The sequence below is a fragment of the Antechinus flavipes genome, chromosome 1 (genome assembly GCF_016432865.1).
Source record: "Antechinus flavipes isolate AdamAnt ecotype Samford, QLD, Australia chromosome 1, AdamAnt_v2, whole genome shotgun sequence".
NCBI classification, from domain to species: domain Eukaryota; kingdom Metazoa; phylum Chordata; class Mammalia; order Dasyuromorphia; family Dasyuridae; genus Antechinus; species Antechinus flavipes.
In genome coordinates, this window is record NC_067398.1 from 139,751,503 (window position 1) to 139,764,873 (window position 13,371).

General features: G+C 35.8%; 1 protein-coding gene across 5 annotated transcripts in view; it reads right to left on the reverse strand.

Annotated features, from left to right (window-relative positions):
• Positions 1-1,688: 1,688 nt before the first annotated feature.
• Positions 1,689-13,371, reverse strand: part of MIER3 (MIER family member 3) — a 30,141-nt gene continuing 18,458 nt past the window's right edge. For 4 of the 5 annotated variants that reach the window (XM_051990945.1, XM_051990929.1, XM_051990937.1 and 1 more), the window contains exons 8-13: positions 11,695-11,846; positions 10,597-10,678; positions 8,511-8,605; positions 6,932-7,059; positions 6,648-6,790; positions 5,757-6,477 (exon numbers count right to left, since the gene is read on the reverse strand). In XM_051990945.1, the coding sequence (XP_051846905.1) occupies positions 6,020-6,477; positions 6,648-6,790; positions 6,932-7,059; positions 8,511-8,605; positions 10,597-10,678; positions 11,695-11,846 (1,058 nt within the window). In that variant the 3' untranslated portion in view covers positions 5,757-6,019. The other variant, XM_051990922.1, reaches the window with a different exon arrangement.

Genomic DNA, 13,371 nt, shown 5'->3' on the forward strand with positions numbered 1-13,371 from the left:
AACAACTCCAGTGTCTCTAAAAATAATCACATCTAAAGTCCCCTCTTGCTCAAAGCCCTCCCTTCTCATCTTCTCTCAGCTCGCTCCTTCCATGGGAGATCAAGGCTCTGGCTCTTGCTCTTCCTCACACAAGAGAACTCCCCATCTTCTCCCTGCAGTGGATTTCTCTCCCAATCTCCTGGTTAACTCTAAAACTAAAATCCCAACTTCTACAAGGCTTTTTGAATTCCCCTTCATCCTATTGATTTCCTGTGTATATAGTCTTTGTGCATGGTTGTCTCCCTCATCACATCATGAGCTCCTTTTGCTTGATCTTCGTACCCTTAGCGCTTAGCACTGTGTCTAGCACAGTTGCCTAGTAAATGCTTGTTGACTTGACAACAGATTGGTCATATGGGGCATTTGAATATGATTTAGAGATTACAAGCCTGGGTGACTGAAGAAGGTGATATCCCTCAAGAGTGAGAGAGAGGAAAGTTTAAGGGGAAAGAGAAGTTCTCTTTGTCTGGTAAGTTTGGCCCATTTATGGGAAATTCAATTCAAGATGGGTGGTCAAAGACTGGAGGACCGAAATGTTCCCAGAGCTCCAGGACCTGAACCCACAGATCAAGATACAAAGGGGAGGGAGGCCTGGGATAGATCCTTGGAGGGACACTACAGGACATGGCGAGCTGGATGAAGAGGCAGCCAAGGAGCAATCAGAGCAGTAGAGCTTAGACACACGGGACGGCGCTCAATACTGTCACAGGCTGCAGCCAGGAGCTGGGGAATGGCTGTACAAGCTGTGGCGTATGATTGTAACGGATTATTATTGTGCTGTAAGAAATGACAAGCAAGATGACTTTGGAAAAACCAGGAGAGACTTACATGAACTGATAGAGAGTGAAGTGTACAGAACCAGAACATTATACAGTTAAAGCAATGTTGTTCAATGAGCTGTGAATGACCTTACTATCTCAGCAATACAACAAATCAAGATGATCCCAAATGATCAATGATGAAGTAGACTATGGGCATCCAGAGAAAGAATTGAGAGTTTGAATACAGTCTGAAGCATGCTATTTTTCTTTCATCACTTTTTTTTAATGTGTCTTCTCATACAAAATAACTATTATGGAAATATTTTATGTAACTGCACAAGTATAAGCTATATCCAATACCTTGTCGTCTCAGGGAGGGAGGGGTAGAATTTGGAACTCAAAATTGCAACTGTTTTTTCTTAAAAGCTCTATTCTGTGAATATTTACATTTTTAGACTGAGCTCGTGAATGACTTAAAAGGTTAAGTTGTGGCAGCTTGGTATAGCGGCTAGAGGGTTGGCTTTGGAAGCAGTGGGACCTGGATTTGAATTCTCTTTCTGATACAGAATGGCTGCATGACCACAGGCAAGCTGGTTAGCCTCTCAGTCCCTTGAGGAATTCCCTAAAATGCTAAATTCCCAAAGTTATGCATTTCCACAGATGGAAGGGGAAGCTACACTGGGAATTCCCCACACCAATGACATCACAGCCCCATCCCCACCATTTATTATGCATTCATCCTAAATCTCATTTACTCTAAGAAAATGATCATTTCTGAGGCTGCTATAAATTCAAAGAGCATTAACTTCATCTATTGACATATTTAGGATTTGGGGCCCCTTTAATTGAAAGTAATCCATTGCAAATACACAGACAAACCAAGGGAAAAAAGATTTCCAGATGTTTATTTCTGGAACTGTACACCAGGTATTAAAGTACAACAAATACAAAATAATGCTCAAAAAAATCAGTGTTTATGTACAAATATTAAAGTCAATGCAACAATAGCGACTTCCTCTTGAACATCTGATACTAAAACTTGTTCTGATTGTCACTAATTTATCTCATACTCACAGGGTACTTATTTCAAACTGGGACAATTGGAATCACTGGTCATCTAAAAGGAATAGTAATACCTACCATATTTTAACAATATAACTGCTAAGAGTTTCCTCCTTTTAGTGAAAAATTAGGAACTTTTTAAAAAACATAGTAACCATGTCAATATTTTTATAAATTATTTTCAATTCCCATTTGTAGATAATGTGCTTGTAACTCTGGGCAAACAATCTCCTTGTTGGTCAGGCTTATTCATTAGTTTACATTCAAAGTTGAGATATTTACTAGAGACTTTGGTTAAATTAAATAGTATCACTATGCTCTACTAGATCTGAAGTTCTCACACATTTATGACCCTCAATTTTAAAAATTAAAAAAAAAAAGGAAATAATTGCACAATTCTTTGACCTAATTGTACACACTTCTGTATTCTTCAGCAAACAGTATTGTACATCCTTCAAGTAAATTCAGCAGTTGACCATGACAAGAGGAAAACTAAACATTTAAAAAGCTAGCATGGAAAAGATGAAATATGACTAACAAAAGAAAAGTATTGCTATCATCACAGCACCAGTTACACTTCTAAATGAATCAGCTGTCCTCGTCAGATTCCCTGTACACAAAGATATCCATCAACACTGCAATTGCTCATTATGGATTTTTGGTTTGTTCATATGAAAAAAAAAAATGCGGCAAAGGAAAAAAAGAATTCATCACAGTTTGTTATAAGAATTGTGCTTCAACAAGTAAGAATAAAGGCAATAGTTTCTTCATATGATTGCAGCTCAGTTTTCTTCATGCTAACTCTTAAACGCAATTCTTTTAATAAACAGTAACAAATTCTCCATTAAGATACTTAAAAACTGAGAGAAAAATAGATAAGTCCAGCTTTTAAAAGAAAATTCAATAAATAGCTATTTTACATGGATAAAGTCATAGTGGTACAATTTATGAATGTCACATCAAGCATGCACAAAAATGGTACTATACATGGCAGAAGTAGTCAGAAAATATTGAATTAGATATCTAAAAAGATATGCAGAATTTACATGTATATACAAAATCTTGCAAATTATTGCCTCATTTTAACAAGGAATTAAAAGTAAACGTTACCAGCTAGCTAGCACTCCCCAAGAGGCTAAAATCAGATTGGCATTTAAAAATCTATTATACTAGCCGGAATTCATTTTTCTCTCATACCATTTTCTGGATTTTGGTCAAAAATCTTTATTAAATAACTAAAGTGTCCATTCAACTTGCTGACAATCCAAACTTTAGATAAGAAACTAGACCGTCTCCATCTACATCAAGATCCCAGCAATGCATAGATAAACTGAATATATTACTGCATCAGCTACTGAGAATGGGCATGTTCATTTAAGTGCAACTGGTATTAGCATTCAGTCATCTTTGTGTAAATGATTTTATACAGACCAGCCACTGTAAACCCAGAGTTAAACTCAAATGCATAACAATGGAAGATTATGGCCAGTATATTACTAAATCACATAAAATGTGTTGATTTTAACAAAAGAAACAAGGTACAAAGTTTAGCACAAAAACACAGCAACAAGAAGCTGACAACTTGGCTAAAAATGTCACAGAGTACAACACAGGGCCCAGGCTACCCATTATTACTGTGTACTTACAAGAATTATTATATATCTTAGATGTATGTTAGTGAACTGATTTTAAAGAAGTTATCATTTTAACTACTTTTGTCCACTGTGCTAAACTAATGCTGCTTATGGTAGATGTGCTATTGCGTAAGCACTTCAAAAAGCAATCTTCATTTCAAATGCTGTAAAGAAAAACAGGACTGTGCTTCATCCAAAATTAAGGATGTCAATGCAGTTTACAGTTTGTATAATAAATACCCTCCCTTTGCAACACTACTGTATAAGGTCACTAAATCCTAACTCAGCACAACCTTGAAGCGCCCTATACTGAACAAATATCACTAATGCAGCCAAACTTTTAAGGTTTTTATATGTAACACAACTAGTGGCAATAAAAATGTTACTAAAACAGTGCAAAGAAAAAAATGAAGGAATTCTACTGCATTTCAACTAAAGAAATTTTTGTCTAATGTGTGAAAAGTCGTGATGTTTATTATGTACTAATATTGTACTACACATTGTTTTAATTTGCCCCGTAATTTAATGGGTATGCATGTATAAAAAACAAAATCACCCAACACAAAGTCTCTGAAGATGACTTTTCATTTACAATGCATTTGGAATAAAGGTAAAATTGACTTTAAAATGCATTTAGACATCTATCATTTTCCAATAATTAAAGTGGCAAAGTACCAGATTTGAGATAATAACTCATTTCATTTTCCAGATATAATTTAAGCCCCTGAAAAGCTTAAAATATACTTCAAGGTTCTACTGCATTATGTGTAAAATCTAGACGGTCCCTCCTAAAAGTAACACTTTGAACTGCGGTACTCCAAAAAACTTATGAGGTGTTCCCAAATGTAAACCATGTCCGAAGAATATCCTAGGCTCTGCAGACTGTGCCTTTCTATGTCAACTGCCTTAGGATATTTCAAGTTACACAATAACCTGTGTAATCTGCTATATTACAATTTTGGAAATTTTGGACAAAACACCATCAAACACAATTATCATGAAGCTTCAAATTTTAGCCTGTAAGTTAAGTACACAGAAACTCCTGGCAGTAAAATGACTTGTTGTGTGTGTAAGGTAGCCAGGGCCTAGAACTTCACAGTCTCATCCGAGCAGGGGTCTTCATATGTCTCACACACATCCCCTTGTGCTGGCTTCCATAAAGATGGACTTGCTGTTTTGTAAACCGAAGTGCTCTAGTTTAGTATCACATGAGAGAAGTTTCCATTTAAAAAACATCCTTGCATGTTTGTGCAGTTTAAATTAAAGAAACCTGCCCCTGCTTTTATTTAATTAAAAAAAGAAAACAAAAAGAAAAAACAAAAAATGCTACATCGCACAGGGATCAGGATCGGTACCTGTAAACATTGTTATTCCACTGCATCCATTACGGCAAAAGGAATTGACTAAAAGAAGCCACCCCATTCAGCTCAGAACTTCGGTGCTGGTTTTGAGATGGTGGCCCCTGTCTACAGGCTTTAAAAGAAAATACAAAACAAAACAAAACATGAAAGGAAAAAAAAAGAGAGAGAAAAGCAGAGCTTAAAGCTGCGCCACAGAGTTCATTCTTAGTCCCAAACTCTGCTGAACATCATAGTTCATTTCCACATTTATGGATTGAAAAATGAAATTACTCTTGATAAATCAAGATATAGTTCTATACATACAAAGACATCACTGATGTCATAGTGAAAAAGGTTCAAACTTCCAGTGAAAGACTAAGCAAACCTGATAGCTCCCATCAAGTTTACTGGTTCTGCAGACCCACGGTTTTTGGAGTTTGCCGTTGAAATCACTCTGAGTGAAGGGCAGTATGTTGATGGAGAGTGTGGGAGTTGATGAAACCATTTGTCTCGTTTGCAGAGAGACTGCTGAAGTCAGCCACTGAGACGGCCATTTTGGCACTGGTAATATGATGCGTGTGATTTTCAAAGTCCACACCCAGGTTATTTACAGAAACATCATTTATAAAAGACTCAGGGACAGCAATGCCCATTTTTAATCTCTTTGCTGGTCTTTCTGACTCTTCACCGCAGATGTTCATAGGGTTTAGCTCTGAGTGATAAAATCCAGTCTCGAATAAATTAAAACAATCACTTTCACCATTGCTAGGCAGGCTAAGTAACTCTTCTGTTACAACAGGCACATGATTTACTTGTCCCCGGGGCAAATTGCCCAGTGGAGGAAAGCTGTCATCGAGGCAATTCACGTCTGTAGAGTTGCAGACTGTAGCGACACTGTTGGTCAATGCTGAGAGAGAGAGAGAAAAGCAGAGCTTAAAGCTGCGCCACAGAGTTCATTCTTAGTCCCAAACTCTGCTGAACATCATAGTTCATTTCCACATTTATGGATTGAAAAATGAAATTACTCTTGATAAATCAAGATATAGTTCTATACATACAAAGACATCACTGATGTCATAGTGAAAAAGGTTCAAACTTCCAGTGAAAGACTAAGCAAACCTGATAGCTCCCATCAAGTTTACTGGTTCTGCAGACCCACGGTTTTTGGAGTTTGCCGTTGAAATCACTCTGAGTGAAGGGCAGTATGTTGATGGAGAGTGTGGGAGTTGATGAAACCATTTGTCTCGTTTGCAGAGAGACTGCTGAAGTCAGCCACTGAGACGGCCATTTTGGCACTGGTAATATGATGCGTGTGATTTTCAAAGTCCACACCCAGGTTATTTACAGAAACATCATTTATAAAAGACTCAGGGACAGCAATGCCCATTTTTAATCTCTTTGCTGGTCTTTCTGACTCTTCACCGCAGATGTTCATAGGGTTTAGCTCTGAGTGATAAAATCCAGTCTCGAATAAATTAAAACAATCACTTTCACCATTGCTAGGCAGGCTAAGTAACTCTTCTGTTACAACAGGCACATGATTTACTTGTCCCCGGGGCAAATTGCCCAGTGGAGGAAAGCTGTCATCGAGGCAATTCACGTCTGTAGAGTTGCAGACTGTAGCGACACTGTTGGTCAATGCTGAGAGAGAGAGAGAGAAAGAGAGAGAGAGAGAGAGAGAGAGAGAGAGAGAGAGAGAGAGAGAGAGAGAGAGACAGGGAGAAGTTATTCTAGTTCATCTTGAAGAATTATCACAACTTTTGTCTAACTAAATGTGTATTTAAAAAGATAAATTCAGATGCTGACTTTACCTGTCAAGTCGCTGGCAGTGAAGGAGTTCAGGATGCTTAACTGCTGGTCAGGAAGAGGCTCGGTCCGGTTAGATGTTAAGGCTGAAGAATTTACTGCTCCCCCGAGAGCTTCTGTTTCATCTACCAAACGATCCATGTAGTCCCTGGAAATGTACAATCATATTTCACTACCTATCATGGATACACAGTAGAATTAAAACATGAAATTACCTATATTCACACAGATAAGGTATAGCTGTATCAGGAGAAGCATGAATTAAGAACTATGCATCTCAAATACTCACGTGACTCCCGGATGATGGTTATATCGTTTTTTCCCAAATCTTGTTTGTTGAGCAAAATAATCATAACGTTCTGATTTCTTCCACATGTAGTAGAAAGCTACACATTCAGCAACAGTTCTAGTTCTCACCTAAAAAAAGAACATTTGAAAATCTCAATCTTTGGGAACCTTTTTTACTGTAACTAGAATTTTTCTCTGTCAGGATTGGAAATTTTTTAGTCCAACCCTCTACCTGGTAAAAGGAATGAATCCCTTCTACATCATTCCCAGTTCTCAGGCTTGGCTGGAATTCTTTACAGTCTCATGGAACCACCTAACAGTTGTAGCTCAAAGTTCTTCCTTTTGTAAAAGTGCAAACTGTAATTTCCATGTACTAGTCCAAGGTGTCTCTTCTGGGGCCACCCAGAGCAAAATCTACTCCTTTTCTTCCAGCAAAGCTTCTGGAATATTTGCGGTCCACTGTCATGTGACATTTAAGACTTAAGCACCCCAAACTAAAAATTCTTTCATTGTTCTGGTTGTCTTCTTCTAAGTATACTTTCATGGTCAACCAAAACACATTCCCTACTAGTAATTTTGGTTTTCTAAACCTATATGTAGGATTTTATATTTATATCTATTACACTTCACCTTGCTGCAATATATTCCAGCCGGCTGAGATGTTTTAGTTTGCTTATCCAATGTAGTGTTTGACTTTGTGATGGCAAAGAATTGGAAACTGATAGGATGGATAACCATTAATTGGGTAACAATGTGATGAAACATTATTATATTATAGGAATTGATGAAGGAGATAGTTTCAAGCAGATCTGGGAAGACTATAGAGTGCTACAGAGTGAAATGAACAAAACCAGGAAATATACATCATAACAGCAATTTTGAAAAGATATCATCAACTGACAAGACTTAAGAACTCTCAATACAATAGTCTATCACAACTCCAAAGGATTCATGATATAAAATACTATATTCCTCCAGAGGACTGAACTACATGCAGACTGAACCCTATTTTTTTCCCTTTCTTTTTCTGCTTTTTCCCCCTTAGAACATAACCAATGTGGAAATGTTTAATGTGACTTAACATGTATCATATTTCTTGCCTTCTCAATGAAGAGGAAGGGAGAAAATTTGGAAATGAAATTATGATATGGCTCAGGATCATTTAATTATATCTTTCAGAAAAAAAAAAGCTGAATGCTGAAGATCATTTGAGACTTGTATATAGCCGAAAGTCCTTGTCTGACTAAGAATATAAGAACTAAAAATAAGATATCCTTCTTGGAAGTAGAGAACAAGTTCTGAATATTAAAGTGTATTTTACTATAAATGTATCCATGAAAATAATATGTGAAAACAATATTCATGCTGTTGGTGATTTTAAGGGTAAATAAGCTTTGACACCTACAAGTAAGTTCTCCTGGGGATGTTTAAAGAAAAACCAGAATGTAAATGATAAAGAAACAATAATCAGCTGTTCCCCCCTCCCCCCCTCATTCTTGGCAGTGTCTTGATAAATGAGTTGCTTACATAGATTTTATATTACTAAACTCCCTCTCTGGTCCAATTTGCATAATATTTACCTTATTCTTCTGTATAAGATGAAAATCTTTCCCATAAATCAGAAGGGCATGTTCAAAATTTCTGCATTCTTCTTCTGTCCATGCTGTCATCTCTTCTAGAAAATCATTAAAACAGAAAAAAATGATTTATAACAACCTATTTTATATGAATTACTGAACCTCAGAATGTTTTTCCTATGAAGTGATAAAATCCAAGTTCCCAAAACAGAATTCTTATTTTTTTTTAGCATGTTTTAATTTAAGATCTTTATAGCTGATAAAGTCTGAAATATGTTAATGTTAAATTCTGGGCATACACTTTTGCCATTATTTCCTTATGTAATGCTAACAAATTAAAAGAGAATTATCTCAAAAAACCAAATTACTTAAATTTGCTTTTATTTATTTTGGTAACTCTCAAATATGGACTTCAACCAACAAACAAACATTTCTACAATTCAAGTAAGAGAGAGAGTGTGAGTGGTAGTGGTGGTGGTGGTGGTGGTGGTTGTGTGTGTGTGTGTGTGTCCTACTAGTCTGATACAATTGGTAACATTCTGATTAGGGACGTCGTCTTTATTTATACTGAATAAAATACAATCATCAACAATTTGTAGAAATTTATTGACACCTACCATAAGTGAGCACCACGATAAAGCTTAAGTTTACCATGGTTCTTGATCCCAAAGGACTTGAAACGTAAGTAGTTACCAGAGCTCAAGAGAGGTTAGAACATCACCCAAACAAGGTAGCCATCAATTTTACAATATAATATAAATTTTTACAATGTAATTAAAACCTGCTAAATGCTACATTGATGTCCTCACAGATTTGTAATCTTATCAGTCAATCAATTAAACATTTATTAAGCACCTTCTAAATGCCAGGCACTGTGTTATGAACAAAAAACAAAAAATATAAACAGAACAAAAAGAAATGAAGCCTGAAGAATGGTTGCTCCCATGAACTTCATAATTATATAAAAACACACAGCACACATATATATGTATATGTATGCATACTCACATATGTCAAGAAAGACAGACACTTGGCACATTAAAAACACAGGGAAAAAACCATAAAAATACTGACAAAAGTAAGTTCTACTTTTCAATGACTATTTATGATGGCAAATTAAAAAATGAGAGTGAGGGTACAAGGACAACAGTTTCAGACTAACAGGGGCTGTTTTTTGGAGTAATGCCATGTATATAAAAAGCTCTTAATAAATGCTTCTTGAATTAAATTCTCTTTTTCTGTCTCACTTTCTTATCTATTGCCTAACATTTTAGTTAGTATTGTCACAGGGGCAACATGATTTGATTCATACTCACACTAAGTGCTTACTTAAAATGCACTGTTCTGTGGAAGTCAGAAAATTTAAATAAGACATAGTTCCTGTCTAAAATGAAAAAAATCAAGTTGCAGAGGCACTGCTCTAGCTCCCTTGAGCATCACTTTCACTCTTGGGACCAGTCTATGAAACCCATACATGCTGTTCTACCTGGGCTCAAAAGGTAGGCAATAATAAATCCAGCAATTAATGGCTGATTCTTTTTTATTAAAAAAATTTTTTTTGAAGCTCTTACAAAGACAGCTTGTTACAGACAATCTCTAATAGCTGGTTCTGGCATACTATTTTTGGTTTTCATAGTTTCCCCAACATGTAATATATTGCTTAGTGTTATTATGACATTGCACATTTCCAATGGCACATAAGGCATATACATTCCATTTGTAAAATGGAAGTAATTTAAAACATGCAATTTAAAGCCACTTTCCAAGTACATACAAAACAAAACTAAGCAAGAATGGTCATTTTATCAGTGCCATGAAATACTTTTTGAAAAACTGTCATTTCTGACATCTTCTTTATGTTACAACTGATTCTTCAATAAAGTTGTAGTAATAGGAACCAAAAAAATTTATTTTGGAAACTTCTAATGTAAATAAAATTGGAGAATAATTTTTTTTAAAGTAATGCTATGAGGATTAATGACTAAAAAATTCTGGAGGAATTATTATTTAGCTAGATTATGAATAAACAAAGAATCCTTAAGAAAAGGCTTCCACTCCTCCCACCACCTTCTTTTCCAGAGCTTCTTACCTTGAGATGCTTTTCCATTGCTGCAGTATCTTTCAATTGCTTCCTTTATGTTGTGATTACATTTGAGAAGTTCATATAGTGCCTAAGTCAGAGGGGGAAAAAAAATCATCTGAAATTTATACTTAATTCTGCAACTAAGAAAATGAGTTAACTAACTCTTTAAACCAACTTTTAAGAAAACTAGGCTGAAGAAAATGAGCTTGAACTTTGTAGCTCTTTATCATAGTTGTTCATCATATTCTGCCCTGGATTTTCATCTCTATTTCTGTTTTACAGCTTGAGAAGGCAAGGGGAGCCAACTGGGATCTTCTTCATCCAAGTGTAGGAAGCTAGTGTTGGTTGATGATCCTAAGCTACTTTTGCCCCCTTCCACTGTCATTCTGAGGAAAGCAACCCTGCTGCTCTTCTCTGTGGCTCTGAAGCTATAAGGGCTCCTTCAGAGCTACCTTTCTGAGGGATGAAAGTTAGGTGGGAGCTGTACGATGCCAGAGTGTCTGCAGAGGAAGGGGAAAGTGATAACTGCACTCCTGGCTCCCTCCTCTTTATCACTACTATTACCCAACCCTAGGAGGAAATAATAAGCAGGAGTGAAAAGCAGATTAGCTCATAAAATCATCACTGGCCGAGGTCTCAGGCAACATCACTATGATGTGAATTTCGTATTTATTGATGGTAATTTATATATATATATATGTGAATCTGTCTAATGTCATCGTTTTATGTTCCTTCTAACTGACAACACAGAAATTTTAACAAGTGGTAGGTATGACTGCAAAGGTGGTTTAAAAGGAAGAGACCCTCTGCACTGTATAGTGTTTAGTATGCTATGGGAGCTCAATAGTTACTCAAAGCTATTGTATGTTGAGTTTGTAGACAGCATTTTCTCCAAACATATGAGAAAATTGATATAAATGCTCAAAAAGTCTAATTAAGAACAAATAATTCCTATCATACAATTTATTATAAAACCTATGAGATAAATACTTTATTACTAACCCCAAGAAAACTAAGGGCATACTAACTACTCAAAAATAAACTTCTTTAAAGAAGTTTCTTTAGAGAGGATTAATTTCAACCAGAAAATGACTTAATACATACCTGTTCATTATCCCTTGTGTGTGTTCCCTCAGAGGTTCTGGTCACTGTTTTTTCATTTCCAGTTCTTAAAGAGGTCTCAACAAGATATTCTTTAACTTTGCTCTCTATAACCACATCAGGAGTCCACAGTAACTGATCTTCATTTTCATACACTGGTAAAGAAAGTTCAATTGATTTATAAAACAATGAAATCTACTTATGAAACCTGCAGACTATTCTTTGATATTACTAAGAAATTGATGGATTTCTGATAACAAAAAGTTGGGTCTGCTCATTGGAGTCTCTCATTGTAAAGTTTTTTTTTCTCTTCATGAGGCTAAGATTGCCAATGCCTAATCAGATAGGACTTAGGTCTTTTTTTTGGGGGGGAGAGGCAGGGTTTAGAGGAATGTAGAAGTGTGCAGAGATACTAAGAAGAGGCTTCTTATCCTATTCACAAGAGGGAGGGAAATACTTGACAGACTTTATGATGTAATCAAACAAAGCTGTGAAAATTTCACCCTACTTGAACTCTATGCTGAATTACCTAGAAATGTTTGTCTAATGAAATCACAAGGAAAATAAGAATTAGTCGACTAGAGACGCTAATAAATCTATCATGGTGAAATACCCAAGGAAAGTATATTTCTTTTCACCAAGTTTTTCCCAACAGACCTAAAAATATCTTTGAAATGAAAATGTGATTAAGTATTACCCTTTTTAGATTTCCCTAAGAGGTCGAATGAACTGATGAAATTGTTAGAACCCAACTAAAAAGAGATACTATCACTGCACCAAGGGAATATTTTAAGAAAAAGTAAATCTGCACATATAAATTTTCAGGTATAGGTCATGAATCTAAGAATTATCAATATCCACTGGCTCACGTGCACTTGACCCTGCTCTGGAAAGTTATCATCTGGTGTTTTGCATTGTACTAATAACTATACTTTATTTGTAGGAAGACTATCTATCCTTCTCTTGTGCATCAATGATAGGAATTTTTAAAAGTGCACACGACAAATTCAAAATGTAGTTATAATAGAAGTCTCAGATAATAAGGTTAAAAAAATAAGAATAAGGCAATAAAATAAGTTGACTGATTTTCACATGTGGCTTGCATAATGTCTCATAGAGTTTTCAATTATTATTAATAAGTATTCAGCTCAAGTCATACCTCTGATTCTAGAGAGAAAGACAAATGGAATCTAAAACAAAAGTCATCTTACAACTTCTGTCAAGGCAGCTTTCCTCAATCACCTCGAAGCAGGATGCCTTCTGCTAAAGATTCTGATTCCAAGATAGCAACACTTCCTTTGATTTGAAGTTAGGATCTATCTCATTAAAGGGTTAGAGGTACTAGGAAAGATGAAGAAGGAACTTTTTCCTCTCCCTTCCCATCCTCCCAATTTTTATCAAGTGATGTGTTACTTTCCCCCCTAAGTTCAAAAGGGAAAATCAATCAAGTTCATGAAATAAGTACTAATAAGATATGGAAATATATCTTTATTTCCCATTCTCTCATTCCCAAATCAAAATCACGTAACCCTCCCATGTACTGATGTGAAAAGATACAAGGCAGACACAATTTTAAATAAAATGGGGGAATATGGGAAAAGAACAATCCCCTAATCTTGAAATGCAGTGATAGAATGAATTTAACTAAATGAAATGAGTATTGGGCTAGATGCTGGCAGT